We start from the raw sequence: 17,385 nt of genomic DNA on the forward strand, positions 1-17,385 counted from the left end.
GTGTTATTTATAACAGTGAAGTTATTTGCCGTTTGTTTTACCTGAGTGAACGTCCCTCTGGGCTAAAGTTGGTATGCGCCGTTGCTGTGCTGTGGACTCCGTTGCAATCAGTTGTGGATTTGAGGAGCAGCGGGAGAGGAGCGGGTGGACAGGCTGAATGTCCCTGGAATTATTAATTTCAAGAAAAACCTGGAGCTTCTCTGAGGTACATAGCTCACCCGGACTGTCCAGAATAACCGAGCTGACTGTTAACCTCGGTTACGTTTTTGTATTGTTCAGTGCCTTTGTGGAATAAAGTCTTGGTCCTCTTCTTATTCGGCAGTTTCTTATTCGAATATTCAGTTCCACCTTAAATGATGGAGCGCTTACAGTTCAGCGCTCCTGGGTCCGGAATAGAATTGCCGCGCCACTTAAGGTGGAATGGAACATTCGAATAGAATCAAGGCAAAGCTTCGTCGGTGGTAGTGGGTATGTATGTTGCCGTGTTGACATATTAGCTAGCCTGACAGCTAATTAGGTAGCGAGCTGTTCAGCCGGGTTTGAGGCGCAAAAATGAAAATAAACCTTCTTCGGAAAGATAAACACTCTTGTTACACGTTCAGAGGCGTGTCTCAACTTGTCCGCGGTTAATCGACAGTGAGTCGTGTTGGTTAGGTCGCTAGCGTAGATACGTTTTTTAATTCGAATTTTCTATTCACCCTTAAGTGGTGCATATATTTAAGGTGGAATGTATAATTCTAATGAAAAGCTAACTTCAGCTTCGTTAACAGATAGACAAGTCTAGTAGGCAGTATTATATTGTACATATGTAGTTGAATCTCTGCTTGGAAAAACTGGTCATTTTTGCCACCGCATTAAAGTGACAGTCCCTCTGAGTGACTTGGTCAGTTTTTCCACACTGCTCCCATACCATACCATAAAATTAAAATCGATGGTTTTAACTGTGTTCATCAGCACTGCCAATGCCTTGTTCCACACTCTTTTCCTGTAGCAGGCCAGCGTTTTACAGACACTAAATTGGAGAATTTACTCTCAACACTGCTTTTTAATTAATAAAAGTTGACTTCATGAGCGTTTTTGCTTTCATATTCTGTCTCTTCTGCCATTTTTAACAGACCATACCAAAGCACTGGAGGCAGAACAATTAAGGAACATGTCAATAAATGAGACTCAGGTCAAAACTGAAGAAAAGTGGTGGTATCTTTCAATAAACACTGAAATCTCTGCCTCGATTCTCATTAGAAATTCTGTACTTCCTGATCATTGCCATGTCATTCCATACAGGAAAAACGAAAGTGGATGTTTTGCAGGATACTCCCACTGTTTGATTCAGCATTTTTTTGTCGGATTTGGTGAAGTGAAAGGATCTGTCTTTTCAGAAAAAAATGCATCTAACTTTGAATGTATGTCTTCTGCCTTTTTAACAGAACAGCTTCAAGAACTGGGGTCAACTGGATGAACCAGAAGGAGCAAGATTGACACTCAGGTTGAAAGCTGTAAGAGAACTCGTCAAAGACCATTTACAGGTCTAGTCCACCACTGCAGTCAATTTCAGATCTCTGAATACTGCATGTACTGGCCCTTCCATACATGCAAATGGCTTGTTGTCTGAAGGACGAGCTCCTGTGTTCCATTTGCCTGAGTATTTACCAAGACCCGGTGAGTTTTGGTTGTGAGCACTATTTCTGCCGAAAATGCATCACAGAGCATTGGAACAGACAAGAGCACCACGGGACACGAGACTGTCCGGAGTGCAGAAGGACCTTCACGGACCCGCTTCTGTCGCCAAGCCTCAAGCTCTCCAACATTGTGGAGAGGTACTCTGCTTTCCCGCTGGATGCCATCCTTAATGCACAGAGGAGCTCCTACCCGTGCAAGGACCATGAGAAGGTCAAGCTCTTCTGCCTCAGTGACAAGAGCCTGGTTTGCTTCTTCTGTGATGAGCCTGCCTTGCACGAGCAACATCAGGTGACCACCATTGACGAAGCCTTTGAAGAAATACAGGTCAGTTTTTCTTTTCCACAGAAAGATTAAAACTGAAAAAGTAACACCAGTAAGTGGACTGTTAGTTGCACCTCTAAACTGGCGTTTTAAGGGTTTTGTAGTTATCAGGTTCTTCACAGTAGAATAAGAACAGGTCCAGAATCAAAATAGAATCTTGGAGTACAACTGACAGAGACTCTGGGTTGCAGGAAAGCTGAAAAAAGCAACAGCTGAAAATTCAGACCCTCCGTTGTCAATATTCTATTTCCATGGTTTAGCAGAGGTGAGAAACTCAGGGAAATCCCCCCCCCCCACCACCACCACCACCGTGATTAGTAGATTAAATATTACACTGCCCAGGGGTAGAGCAATATAAAAATATGAACTGGGCACTTGAGATAGCAGGGCCATTAAATTTATGGTAAGAATTAGTGGCCAGAATTATAGAATCATTGTGTTTTATTATTAATAAGCATGCTTCAGTACTAAACACTTGACAGGTCTTCCACATCTACATCATGTATTTTTCAGCATAGAAGTCAAACCAAGGAATGATGTAAAGGGACTCATGTTCTACTTATATTAATTCACACAGTAGATTTTCCTAATTCTGCAGACCCACCCCTATTTATCAGTAAAGAGTGTTTGCATAACTCACCATTGTGGCAGTTTGCAAAGAAATGTTGTCAATTGCGGTCACGTTATTCATCTCTCAGTGCTTCCTCACACTTGATTTTGCAACATAATAAGCCCTTCACCTTGTGAATTGATGGTAGTGTTATGTTTCAAATATAATTTTTCAAATCAAAGGAGAAGACCACAGGCAAAGCTTAATATTGGTCGCCTTTTATAGATCTCTCTCAATGTGGTGTAGTGCATTACTCAAATACCATCAATGAGCAAAGTTGCTTTTAAAGCAAAACCTTTTTTTTTTTCCTCCCCCAGAGAATTTAGCTTCCACGTTCCAAAGCATTTCCCATTTGCAGAGAAGTCTGATAAGAATCCTTGTGTTTTTATGGGTAACACAGACGTTTGATACGTCCTTATGTAAGGGTCTGTCCTTCTGTCTGCTGTTTCTCTTGTTAGAGAAATGAACTCCCTGTAAAATGAATGAAGCTTCTCAGTAACACAGTTTTCAGCAGAGGAAGCATAGGCCTCGGGCACTTTGACTCACACAGCTAATATGCATAGGCAGGGTTGGAATTGCTTTTTAGGCCGATCATATCCGCTCTTTTTATTGCAGTACCAACAAATGACGAAACCCCCTTTACAGTATATGAAATACATACATCACCACAGCTGTGTAGAATGCAACCTAATCGTGTTATGGCTTCAATTATTCATTCATACATTCATTGTCTATAACCGCTTATTCAATTCAGGGTCATGGTGTGTCCGGAGCCTACCCGGAATCATTGGGCGCAGGGCAGGAACACACCAGTCCTTCACAGGGTGACACACATACACCTACGAACACTTTTGAGTCATCAATCCTCCTACCTATCTTATATATTTGTGTGTTCACATTTCTAGATGAAATAGGTAGACAATGGCTGCTACTCGCTTTGTTGATAATAGTGATGGAGTATCACATCGGATGAGTAGGATCACTGTGATTAGTGTGGAACAGCATTACATTAAATTGTTGGAAAGATGGTTATGAATTAGTGTGAGCCTGTAAAGTTTGGAAACAGGAGCTGGCAAGCCAAGTGCTTTTGAAATTCTGTTTCTGTGCATCTGTGCTACCTCTACAGCTGACAGTGTAAACACGGATGTCATTATCGTTTTGATCATTACGGTGCAATATTGCCATTACTTAAAACATACATCATTTCTTGCAGCATAGTGAGATGGTGTGATGGTACATAACTTTCAGCGTTCATGTTTCTGATAACATTAACATCTTATATATTCCACTGCTGTGGCTGAAGGCAGAACTTGGGAAAATTAAACTCTTGACAAAATGTTCTGCTGACCACAATGATTTGCTGAGATTGCAGCTGGCAGCAACATTACTTTCTGTAGCTTCTTCATAGTGGAGTATCCTATCTGCCATCTCCTGTCTGTATTAATATCTTTATATGCATTTATTTTAGAGCATATTGACTGCTCTTCGTTGTCAATTATTATATTTATTGTGGGAGTGTTTACATTTTTTTCTCCTAAATGCTACATTTCTTTGTATTGTCATGTTCCTCGTTCATATGAACAGGGCATGCATTTTTGAACTTGAAAGGCAAACAAATCTCCCTGAAAGCCTGTTCTGTAATCTCTAATTAGCTTTTTACGAGTGTACAATTCTGACTCCAAACAACACCAGGCTCGAATCACTAGCCTAGCTTGTGAAACAGAAGCGTGAAATATGTCCGAGTATGTGTAACCTCGATGAAGAATTAATTGGAGCAGCATGCCACAGTTGTCAGTTAATTTGCAGGAGTCTCTTTGGAGACGCTCTCCAAGGGGAGATTTATGGAGCACTTGTTTCCTTTCCTTGGCTTTTGAGACGCTCAAGCCAGGGGACTGGGCTCTTTTACAGCACTTCACAGGGCTCAAAGGTAGGCACTGAGGGCCTTCATCAGAAACAAACATTCCCCACGAGGACGAGGGCACACGCTAATGCCAAGAGTGTACTTTAAACCACAAAGAGCAAATTGGCTGGGAATTCCTAAACAGCTCTGGGCTGCTAATGAGTCTGTTTATCCTCGACAAAGTCCCTTCCACAAAAGTGTGTGTTGAAATCGGAATTCTTTAAGTTTCATGCGTACAGTTGGCCTTTTGATATTCATGAGTGATTGGTTCCAGAACCCCTCTGGATGCTGAAGTCTGTTACAATGGCTTGTGATTAGCATATAACCTACACCCATCCCCGTGTAAACTTCAACTCATCTCTAGATTCACGTGGATTCAGTTTGGAGATGGTTTGCATTTTTGAAGGTCGTTAAATTATTGAGAACCTTTTCCCTCCCTTTTCTTCTCCAACTTTAATTTACACAGAGTGACATGCTGTTCTCTTGATGGTGCATTTGTGAGCGCATAAGTGATGATTATCACTGGAGCATAGCTAATGCCTGTTCTTCGGAGGTAATTTAGACACTCAGGCTATTGCTGACCTTACAGAGGAATGGTTTAGGTTTGGATGTGATTTGGGTGCTTGTTAGCTTTGGAATCTTGATCTGGGTCATTTACCAGTCTTGTTATTTTGTTTTTAAAAATGCCTGTAATTCAGCCTCGCATAGTGCTGGCATCTTGTACCGATGCAGACTAATGTGGAGGCTGACTTAGACAATACATGTTGAGTGGGTATGTGTAAAAGAAACTTATGTAACATGACTCAAATGTACTGGCCCACGCTGTCACTGATTCAGTTATTTGCAAAATTATGTATACTCTGTAAAATATTAGTGAGGTATTTGTTAGAGTTCTGCACAAAAATAAGCAGTAGGGATGAACACGTGTGTGTTTTGAGAAGCTGTGTGCCTTGCTGTAATGCTTGTAAACAAAACAGCTCTGTCTGTCCTTTACTCTTAATTGAGTTACGTTTGCCCCAGATGCTTGAAACTGAATAAAAGCAGGGAAACTTCAGTGTGTTCTTGTGTGACTCGCTGTCAAAAAATAATGAGTTAAAGTGGGAATTACCCTGGAGCAGTTGCAACTTGCCCCAAAGCTAAGGAGTGAATTTCCACTCTGGTTCCCGTCTACAACCGGTAACTAGAAAAACGTAAGTGTCGTTAAAAAGTCATCATTCTGTATAAATTATATTACATTTTTTTTCCAGCTGAAGTGTTTTTAGGTAACCGTTATTGGCTGAATTCATTCAGTTCCTGAACACTTGGTGCATCCCTAATAAGCAGGTCTGTTTCTTATTGTATGTTAATGGAATATGTTTTTGCCACAGGCAGCGCACTGAAGCTGTGATCTTTAGCTGTAATTTTATTGGACAAAGATTGGACTTATGCCAGAGCACTCAAAGCTGTTTTTTCTCAGTCCACTTGTTCCACTGCTGGGTTTTTTTTTTTTTTGCCTGATTTTAATGATTGCTATCGGAATGGTTGCTATATTCATGTCACGAGTTTGCCTTTGGGCCGGATGGTTTTTTGGGCCACCAGGTTCAATTAGTTGCTTGGTTCGTTTAAAAAAATAAATAAATAAAAAAATTCTTTCACAGTCCGTAGGTAACCCTCATGCACTGCTGACAGGAAAGAAGTGCACCCAGGATCATTCAGATTTCAGCATGTGTCGAGGCTCAACCAAGACTTCTTTACTCAGTCTTCAGGGGAAGACTGAGTAAATCCTTCGCTGATACCAAGGGCAAGAAGAGAGCCTGGATCACCTGAATGTTACCCAAGAAGAAAATCTCTCCCTCACTTGTTCCCTCTGAAGGATATCTGTCTGTGCTTGTTTCCGTCTGTAGGTTTGTCTGTCTCTAACTGTAATGAATCCTTTAGATACCAGACACCACGGCTCTTTCAGGAGGTTGTTCAGAAACCAGAGGAAGGCTCTTGGCTGAAAAAAATGGGCTGTCAGGAAGAGAAATAAAAAGACAGGGAAACTGTTCTGTCATGTCCATTGATCCCTGCCAGTTGGAGAGCGATGATTTAAGTAGAAAGACAGCTTAGTGATGCTCCTTCCATTTCACAAGGCTCAAAGTTAACTGGCTGCTTGTTTTATGTTCAAAAGAATCCTTCAAATACAAAGATGTGACTTTCAGGGTTAATTTGGAGTCTGTTGCACCGCTGTGTTGTTTTAATGCGCAGATGAGGCTGCCGAAGTTCATACAAGCCTAATTTGTGCTGTTTTCAGGCCCCTTCCCCCCCTTCTTGTGTGTCAAGCATGCACTTGTGGCTGGTAAGTATGTGCTGGCACCTACTTTGCTTGGCCACACAACACAGAGATCCGGATTTTGCTTGTCGCAGTACATGCTCTCAGTGGTCTGCTTGTGTAATCTCCTTAACTTTGCATGTTACTCCTTTGACCTCTCAGAGTCTGGATATTGTAGCTGCCATCGTAGAGTTTTTGCTGTTTCCTATTCTTTTTTCCCTTTTCCAGTTCTTCCCTCAGGTGCCTTCTCTAATGCACTTAAATATCTATCAGTCCATTGACTTCTGCCTCTCTCTCTCTCTCTCTCTCTCTCTCTCTCTCTCTGTTCTGATATAAGTACTAAAGAGATAGAAGAGGATAGGAGAGGATTTGTGTAGTGCTTGGCTGTTTGCTTGAGGGAAGAGTGGGATTTTAGTGCAAACTAATGCACTTTGATTCCTATGGGAACTATTTTTTTTTTCTTCTTAATGTCACTTGTGTGGATGGGCAACGATTATGATCTTTTCAGCAGATGGGCTTTTTCAGAAGTGGGAGCAAAAGACACGATTTAACTGATGAAATTTAAATGCGTTATGTATTTTTCATGCTGTCTATAAATTTATGTAACTAGGCATTTTTTTGTTTTTTAATCAGTGTTATAATGAATGAGTCTACTTTAATTTTTGCAGATGGTGGGGTTGTATCCAATTTTTGAATTTTTCCACCTGTTTTATCATGTAGTGAATAGTATCAAGATGTATCAAGTTAAATGAAGCTGTCTTCTACAGATTTGAAAGACTGAACTTGTGATTTTCAGTTTGTGTACTCTGTAGAATTGCTTGGCAAAAATGGGTAACCCAAAAATTATTTTAAAAATCTGTCCATTATCTGTAAGCGCTTATCCAATTCAGGGTCGCGGTGGGTCCAGAGCCTACCTGGAATCATTGGGCCAATCCGGGAATACACCCTGGAGGGGGCGCCAGTCCTTCACAGGGCAACACACTCACACATTCACTCACACACTCAGACATTTTTGAGTCGCCAATCAACCTACCAATGTGTGTTTTTGGACCGTGGGAGGAAACTGATATAAGTTATATGTGATAACAATTATCACATATAAATGTATTGAGAAGTCTTGCCCTGTAATCCTGTCTTCTGAAGCCCTTTTTTAAAAATATATTATACCGGAGTGGCATAATGGTGCAACATATAGTGTTGTTGCCACATAGCTTTTGGGTCCTGTGTTTGATCCCTGCGTTGGATGATTATCGGTGAGGTGTGTTCTCCCTGTGTCTGTCTGTTTCCTCCACATGGTCTGAGGTGGATTGGCTGTGTGAAATTGTTTACAGGCGTGAGTGTGATTGCCTTATGCTCAGCGCTTCTGGGTAGGCCACACCCCTGGATATAGCGGTGACAGAAGATGAATAAATGAGTGAATAATATTAATCTGTTGTTAAATTTTGCTCCAATATAATAATGTGAAATCCAAATATTTGGAACTCCAAATGAGATAACAGTATTGGATGATTATGCAATGGAATCACACAAGTGAAAATGGCATCAGTGTTATATCAAACCGATCAAGTGTATTTATTTTCTTTTTTTTTTTTATTTATTTTCTTATCAAACCGATCAAGTGTATTTATTTTCTATTTATTTTGCGGCTTGTCAAGGATGCCTTATCTTATCTGCAAAATGGCATGACACCAGTATTATGTTTTCAAGCATCAGACACCCTTGGTATTTAAACGCAGGGTGTCTTGTACATTTTTCAAACAGTCAGGTTTGCCTTCACCAACAAAGTTGTACTGCAAACCACTCTTTAATTATGATCTCACCTATCAGATTGCTACATAGCATGGGGCACTGAAGGTGAAGGGTTTTTTGATGCCTGAGGGAGCACTTTCTGCTCCATTTGTCATTAGATAGTGCTTAAAATTGAAGACTCACATGAAAAGCACTAAAGAACTCACTCAGTGCTCTACCAACGTTGGATTTCATTTCATGGGAAGACTAAGCAAACCCAGGAGATCCTTTTGGGGGGACGTTTGGTGAGGTAATTGCAGGGTATCCATTTGTGCTTTTGTCTCAGAAGGCCCTGCAGCTCCTTCTGCTTCTTTTAAGTAAAGAGAATTATCTCATGCGTTTGAGCTGAAGTTAGAATCATGTTTCATTTGGAAAAAACAGCAGGAACATTCTTGGAGAATAAATATATTTTTCTAAAGATATTTTATCTAACAGATAGTATGCAGTGTGGAGAACACACTTGAGTGGTAAATAATCTAGAGGATTTGTACTTATTTTCACTTATAAAACATGTACATTATAAGACCTTTTAAAAATGTGTAGACTCCTAGACTCCAGCATTTCTTCTGAAATCAAGCATGTTAACATGGAGTTTATTCTTCTTTTGTGCTGTATTTTGGAAAATTGTAAAGTATTTGATTGCATTTAGCCACAACAGCCTTATTGAAGTCAGTTACTGCTGTTGGATAAACTCCACATAATGGTTTATACTCTTTAAAGCAACATTTAGCATTGAGAGTCCAGAGCCATGTACAGCTGCTCCATTCCATGTCCATGCTTGAATCTGTAGATTATAAGCTGAGTGCCAGAGGTTGAGAGAGAATCTGCTTGCTAATTGAATGATTATTCTTTTTATCTTTTATTTTTTCAGTCATTTATTTTCAGGCATGCCAAGGGAAAAAAAAATGCCTAGTGCAGGTCGTCAGTGGGGAACTGGGCAGGGGGCGCATGCTCAATCTGCAGCAAGCGTAGAGAACAATGGGCATGTTATATACTGGTTGACAAAGCATACTGCCCACATTTTCACAAGCAGCCTGGTGTTTAATGAGGCAACAAGTGAAACATTTTCCAACAGCAACCTTGCAGAGGGAAATGAGAGCAGTATTCATATGGACAGCGATCCTCACGGGGGGGAATGAGAAATGGTCATGCCCATTTGTTACAGAGTAAAGTAAGAGTGCTGAGAGCTGTCATGAAACTGACACAAAATGGCACTCGTCTGCAGAGCATCGTACATGTCTTCAGGCGGATGTTTCTTCACCCGCTGCGCATGAAACAGTGTTGTCCTTCAGACTTTTTGTAGCGTATCAGACTGTCTCTGTGTACATTAAACATTGCCATATTTCTTACCATTTGCAAAACCTTACCATTTGTTCTTTCATTGTCCTAACTGTAACTAACTCTTAAGAACATTTTTTATTTTCCATTTAAAATTTTCTAAGTCATTTCTTAAAGGTGCCATTATAATTTACTGAAACAATAAAAACAAACGAAAATAGTCCATACACCTGTGATGTTTAGATTTCCAACTCATATTTGAGGATGTATTTCTTGTATTCTGGAGGAGTGGAATAATTTTAAAGCTATTTTTGAAAGATTTGAAGCCCAGCTTGTGAGGAGTTTGGTGTGTTCTCTCTGTGTCTGCGTGGGTTTCCTCCAGGTGCTCCAGTTTCCTCCCACAGTCCAAAAGCACAGGTTGATGGGTGAATTGGTGACTCAAAAGTGTGTGTGTGTTGCCCTGTGAAGGACAACCCCCCCCACTTCCTGCCTTGTGCCTAATGATTCCAGGTATGGTCTGGACCCACCGCGACCCTGAACTGGATAAGCGGTTACAGATAATGAATGAATGAACACTTAAATAGTGCCTTCCTATAAAGGCACAGTTTACTATTAACACTGCACATCCATTCAACATTCAGTCCACTCACACACTGGTGAGAAGTGGCAGCCAAACACGCACAGCTAACTCTCAACCAGGAACGGCCGTCCACATAAAGGACTGCATTGGGCATTAGGGTTTCACCCAGGATAGAGTGCCAATCCATATCTGGACACACACACATTCACTCCCGCACACTCATTCACTCAGACCAACACAGTTATGAGAGAAGCCAGTTCACCTAACCTCCTTGTTTTTGGATGTTGGAAGGAAATCTGAGACCTCAGAGGAAACCCAGGAGAGAACACGGGGAGAACATGGAAACTTCACTTGGAAATATTCTGTATCGCTGCACTAATTCAGGCAGCTGAAATTAAAACTCCAATAGCTATGGATATTTACCTATTGGCATCACAATCAGCCATTGCATATCTGCACCAACCATCTCTAGAAGAAAAAAAATTCTGGAGCATGTTGGTTTGCCTTTGGCACCATTTTAATGATGTCATTCTATTTGGATAACTCTTATAAATAGTGCAAACACCATCCAAATTGTTCTTCAAGACTGTCTGAACCTTTGGTTCTTCCAAAGAACGATGTGTTATTTTTACCCTTTGAACGGCTTAACATTTATTTTAGTGGATTTGAGCCTTTCAGCATTCCAAAATTGTAAAAAAGATTAAAGTAGTTTTACTGGGGGGAAAAAAGTCCTAAGATTTACTGCTAGGTTCCATATTTCCATAGGAACTTGTTCTTTTGTGTTGGGTTTGTTTTTGGTATGAGTGTCAGCTGCATGTAGTTGGTGAGAGAGCGCTTTGTTTGCAGTGGAACACGTCTGATGGGAAACTTCACAGTGCTTTAGTGTTGACTGGTTGCCCCTGAGGGAAGATGATTTGTCTGTCATCACAGGGACTGTGACCCACTGATTCAGATCGCTGATGGGTCACTAGAGGCAGGGCCTTAAAATAGGAAATATTTAGTTATTAGCTCACTTCACTAATGTCGAGCCTTGTTTAATGACAAGAAACTTTTGACACTGGCAAGAAAAATACTCCATTGCATATCGCTAAAATAATGTAATGCCCAGCTGACAAAGAGCTCCTTATGTAGACTGCTTGGTATTTGCAAATTGAGTGATAGTTAACGTGCAGAGACTTTGTATTTGCATAGTCACTGATTTCTTAATGGTGCTGCATATCGTGCCAACATTGGCAGTGATTATTCATTGCAATAGGAAAGTTACATATCCCAAAGAATGAGAGCAATCATCATCATCATCACTCACATGTGACCTTCCTACTGTTTCCTTGCTCATATTTGCCAAACAAATGTATTCTTTCCAGGCATGGTAGATTGTCTCCTTCCTGATCTAATGTTTTTACATATTTATCCCAGTAAATGTTTTGTTAAAGGCGGCACGGTGACGCAGCAGGTAGTGTCGCAGTCACACAGCTCCAAGGACCTAGAGGTTGTGGGTTTGATTGCCGCTCCGGGTGATTGTGAGGAGTGTGGTGTGTTCTCCCTGTGTCTGCGTGGGTTTCCTCCAGGTGACTGTCTGTGAGGAGTGTGGTGTGTTTTCCCTGTGTCTGCGTGGGTTTCCTCCGGGTGACTGTCTGTGAGGAGTGTGGTGTGTTCTCCCTATGTCCGCGTGGGTTTCCTCCAGGTGCTCCGGTTTCCTCCCACAGTCCAAAAACACACGTTGGTAGGTGGATTGGTGACTCAAAAGTGTCCGTAGGTGTGAGTGTGTGTGTTTCCCTGTGAAGGACTGGCGCCCCCTCCAGGGTGTATTTCTGCCTTGCGCCCAGTGATTCCAGGTAGGCTCTGGACCCACCATGATCCTGAACTGGATAAGGGTTAAAGATAAAGAATGAATGAATGAATGAACATTTCAAATACAAAACACATCTTAAAAATAATTTTTTTAATTTATTTTAGATGTAAAGATGTCCACTAAACACAAAGTAATGAACACAGTGAGGGTCCTATTAATTGATAAACTTAGAAACACTGATAAATTACAAGGATCTGGAAGCTATTTCACAAAGCATGATTTATGAGATTGATAAGTTGTATCCAGATTTAGGATACAATAGGAATGTCTCTCAGCTCTTTTTGTTCCTGCTTTTTGAAATACGCCCAGACAGGTTTTTTTTAATTACTATTACATTAATTATTAATATTTCTGTCCTGTATCAGAGAATTCTTAAGTAGAGATTCTTTTCATCGGTCCATCAGCTGAAGCTGAGATATATTTGCCATGTAGCAAGCAAGTGATAAAAACAAAAAAAAAAGCAAATCCATTTCTGCATGCTGAAAAGAAACAAAATGAATATTTTAGAGCGGCCTTGTCAAAGTCCTGATTTGAACTACATACAGATGCCTTGGTAGTGCCTCAAGTGAGCAGTTTCATGTTCAAAAACCTACAGTTTATTTCAGTTACACAAATCTTGCAAAGAACCGTGGCTTACATTCCTCCACAACAAAGTTTGGATTACTGTTGATAATAATGGGTTTTCTTTATCTAATGTCACATTTTGTTTACGGACCTCCTGAGAAAATCAGGAAGAAGCAAATACTTTTTCATGGTACTGAAATTTCTAGTTCAGATATGAATGAATTTTATACACACACACATACTCTATAATTATATATAATGCTAGGTTTTAAATTGCCTTAAATAGTGCCCTGCACATTCTGACTGCCTGATGAGTTACTGTATCATAGAGCCAGGTTCATTAGTTATGGGAAAAGCAGCCTTTATTATCTTTTTTTAACACTCAAAGATGAATTCATTAGATTTTTATGAACTTGAGGTGGAATTCATACAAAGCATGAGCACTGATGCAATGAATCTGCAAGAATTATTCTCAGCGCATTAAGAGACTTAATGAATTGATGTTACTGTCCTGACTAATCACACTGCAGTGATGCTCTTTGACTGGAGGCAGTAATGACAGGCATGGACCCCCTGCTGAACCCTGGGCCTGGGAGCTGCTCACCCATGATTAGGTGGGAGGGAATTAGCACAGATTACTGACTATTGTTCTCAGGCTGAGACTAGGCTGGGAAGCAATCTTTTTCTAATTCTACTACGGAAAGAAGCAGGATGCTGTGTGTGATTTTTCTCCACTTGATTCAATTAGACTGGGGGTTATCATGCTGCATGACCATGCAGCCTCTCTCCCTCTTTACCCAGGGACCTTCAATGCAAAGTGTCCAGAGGACCAGATGTTGTCCTGTGCCATATGTCACGTCCACATTGCCCTTGCCATTGCACACCATTGCTGCAGACCATCTCTGTTGTTACTATGCCACAGAGAAATAAAGCTTCAGCTGGCCAGACTGCCTGCAGTGATCTAAACGAGTCTGGCCCATGCCTGCATTTCATCTGTGCCCCAGCTGCCCTCTCATCACTCCCCGCAGTGCTTTAGCATCGGGGCGCTCTGCGTCTGCTGACCTGTCAGGAGCCGGAGCTTATTTCCACTCTCCCTTCACTGCAATTTGTCCAGTATGAATTATTGACTTAAGAGCCTGCTCCTGGGCCCTCTAGAGGAGCGCGTTTTCACCTCTGTATATGACCCCATGAAACAGTGTGAAATAAAGAACACACCTCAAAGTTGGACAGTATCACATTTTGAGATGTGTAGTCTCTCTGTACGTCAGTATGGGTTTAAATTAAAGGGCTATGTAATTAAACCTAAATTTTATGTACATTGTGCTTTGGACCTGTGCAGGTACTTAATTGTCAAGTGCTGTAATTAACACCTTTATCAATAGTATGCTCTTCTCTTTACTCTAATGGACAGTTCCAGTTAAAAGTGGCAGTAATCATTAAATGAGTGTACATTTTAATTTTGTTTTGTGAGTAAACTCATCATCCATTCTGAGTAGCCTCACCCGTTTTCATGGAGACTGTCATGTACACATTTCACAGAACTCAGGCACATATGCCTGCTACTAATTGCTCTCACAGTCTTGATTAAAAACATAAACAGGCTTATTTGAGATTTGCTTTATGTTGAATGCAATTAGTGTCTTAGTAAACTGTACGTTGGACAAAGATTTAAATTTATTTTGAAGTTAAATATGACGGTAAATGATCAACATTGTTCAGTGAGATTTCCTTCACAGTATAAGGTGAATGCGACCTGTTCATATATCATCAAGCATTAGCCTTTTGTTTTGTTCACCTTTCATAGGAATTTGCATTTTGAGGAATACGTTTTACCAGGAATTTATTTCCAGATACTGAAGTGCAATGCATTTGTGTGTCACCAACATATGTGGAGTCTGAAATAACATGTGGCCTGCAAGCAAAACATGCCTCTGATGCCAGTAATATGGGTTATGGCAAACAGTGCTGGACAGTCCTCATGAGACCAACAAGCTGATATACTAGTTCTTATTGGGTTATGTATAAAGTGGCAGGTCATTAACTCACAATGTGTTTTTGTAGGTAGTATCATCACGGAAAATTTCCTGTGAAACTTTCACCACATGCAAATACGCATACCCACACACAACCCTTTTGTGGCTAGGACGGTTACAAATCTATGCACCTGTGGGAATTCCCACACATAGAAGCTCACAAAACAGTAAAGCAGAGTAAATTCAACCCTTTTTATATCGTTTAGAAACCACTGATGCACACATTACCCCAGAGTTGAATGTTAAAGTGGCTTTAACTGTTCTCCCATTTGGCATGTGAGTACATGGAAAATCTTTTATAGTTAAGTTCTTTGGCAGACATGTTGTGTCATGGGAGCTAGCTGGGCTGTTCTTAGCTCATGTTTTTTTTTTTTTGAAACAGTAAAATGTTATCTCCTTTTTAAAACATTTTTCCTCAGGCTGTCTTTGGGTCCAACACTTTGCAAATCTCTTATGAACTCCTACAGGGAATCTGTTGGTAATGCACGCACAGAGACAGCTCTATCAGTATCTCTGCCATCCAGCTTCAGCCAGCCTCAGGTGGAGCTGTTTTTGACTGCTGCACGGGTCACGGAACAGATCAGGCTCTGTCTCTTTTGGTCAGTCAGTAAATGGAGGTCGCTTGTCCATTTCTCTTTCACTCAGCACTGTGTACGGTAGTGTACTCGTTCCCCTCTGTACTCCCTGAGCTTGAGCTCATTTAACTGTGAAATGGATGTGAAGTCCTCTACTTCCATAGATAAAGCAGGACTGGACTGAATGGGTGAATTCATAGTGGACACATTCGAAAAAACAGAACCACATGACTGTGATAACCGCCATTATTTCACCGGTGAGTTTCTTCCTGTTTTTTAGGGTCAGAATTAATAGGAAGTGACAGAGAATGCTGCGCATTAAACAGATGCGTCCATGGCAGCTGTGCGCACAAACTAACTTTTAACCCTGCATATGCTGAGGATAAATCTGTATGCATTTGTGTGTGCACATAGGCACGTGTATGTGTGCGAGTACTTAATCCCCATACCGGCTCAAAGCTCTGTCCGTGCATCCCTCATCTCTTTCGCGAGCCTTCTGTTTACCATTCTCTCTGGTAAGGTCACTAGATGATCTGGCTGATTCCTGTTATTTGTATATTCACATAAACGGGCTGCAAAGTGATTGTCCGTGCCATTACATTTAACACCACTTGGTTTTAAATGAACAACATGCTGAGTGTCGGTGGTTTGTTTAATCCTAAGGAGCTTTTTTTTAAGATGACATGGCATTATATTGGGTTTTGCCATAATCCCCCAGTAAAGGATATTTTTAGTTTGTTTCATGTCGGCTCATGTAGCTTTTACACTGAATTTCCACTATGGCCTTGGGCCTTGTCAGTGTTTCTCACGTTGACTGCCCTCACTGAACAATCTGGAAGTAAGAGTTTAAAGTAGGCAGCAATGCATTGTTTTTTCTTGGTTGTGAAAGCTTGAACAAGGTGTTGACCCTATACTAGTCCAATTAAATGCTGTCAGCATCATCACAAAGATATTATGTTTGCTGAGCTGGTGGTGGTGAGATAACCAATCACAAAGGCACACAAGTTCAAAGCTATCCAGTGGACATCCTTGCTTTGTTCATTCTCTGCTGCTGTTTTCCAGCCCAGTGAAGCTTTTCTGAATCGTCTTGGAGGTGAACTTACCCCCCTCTCTCCACCATTAGTCTTGCAGAGGCCTTGTCTCCATTCCTCTGCAAAGAGGTGGGCTGCAGTTGCCACTGACAGGGCAGGTTTTTGCCACCCACACATTGTTCTTCATTCAGGCAGGTGATTAGATGCTGCTTTTTTTATTCTTGACGTTTGGAACTCAGGAATAACTGATTATTCACAGCACTTGCGTAATGGCTGTTACCAGTATAGGCTTAAACTTGTGGCATCTCCTCCAGCTGACTGTATTGGACTGTGACACGCATCACATGGTGACCACCTGTAATTTCCGAAGCAGGTCCAGGTTTGTTGAAAAGCTGTCATAATGCATCACCCATGCTTGATTGGGATCAGTCCAGTTTAGGGTGTTCAGCAAATTGCACCATGTGTTAGATGAGTGAATAAGCTCTTTGTTTTGCTACATTCTGGAAGTCTAGAGGATGCCAAGAGGTCCTCCCTGGCAGCATTGTCTAGGAGCAGCAGGCCATGCATACGGTATTTGCCAACAACCCAGAATTTACTTTCCTCTGCCAAAGCAACAAGATTCTTCTCATAACTGTCTTGTTGGGACTCCTGTTCTAATTAACAAGACCAGGGTTCCTCTATTAAACGTCATGTTGCAAGTATAGGCTTTGGTCCCATTTTTCCTTTCCATTGTAATGGAAAATTCAAAGCCTCTGACATTTTCCTGACAGTTGCTTTTCGATTCCATGTTACCCCTATGTATTTGTCGACTGGTTTCGAACCACTGTGCTGAAGCATTGGTGCTGAGATATAGCTTTACCCCAGGTCTGTGCAGCCCAGTTAA

The 17,385-nt window shown here is 41.1% G+C and overlaps 1 protein-coding gene across 2 annotated transcripts in view; it reads left to right on the top strand.

Moving 5' to 3' along the window:
- Positions 1-17,385, top strand: part of LOC136697489 (E3 ubiquitin-protein ligase TRIM62) — a 35,334-nt gene continuing 17,949 nt past the window's right edge. The window contains exons 1-2 of one of the 2 annotated variants that reach the window (XM_066672636.1): positions 1-205; positions 1,428-2,004. In XM_066672636.1, the coding sequence (XP_066528733.1) occupies positions 1,591-2,004 (414 nt within the window). In that variant the 5' untranslated portion in view covers positions 1-205; positions 1,428-1,590. Of the gene's footprint in view, positions 206-390; positions 469-1,427; positions 2,005-17,385 lie in introns of those variants that run through there. The other variant, XM_066672637.1, reaches the window with a different exon arrangement.

Source organism: Hoplias malabaricus, chromosome 5 (genome assembly GCF_029633855.1).
Source record: "Hoplias malabaricus isolate fHopMal1 chromosome 5, fHopMal1.hap1, whole genome shotgun sequence".
In the NCBI taxonomy this organism is placed as follows: domain Eukaryota; kingdom Metazoa; phylum Chordata; class Actinopteri; order Characiformes; family Erythrinidae; genus Hoplias; species Hoplias malabaricus.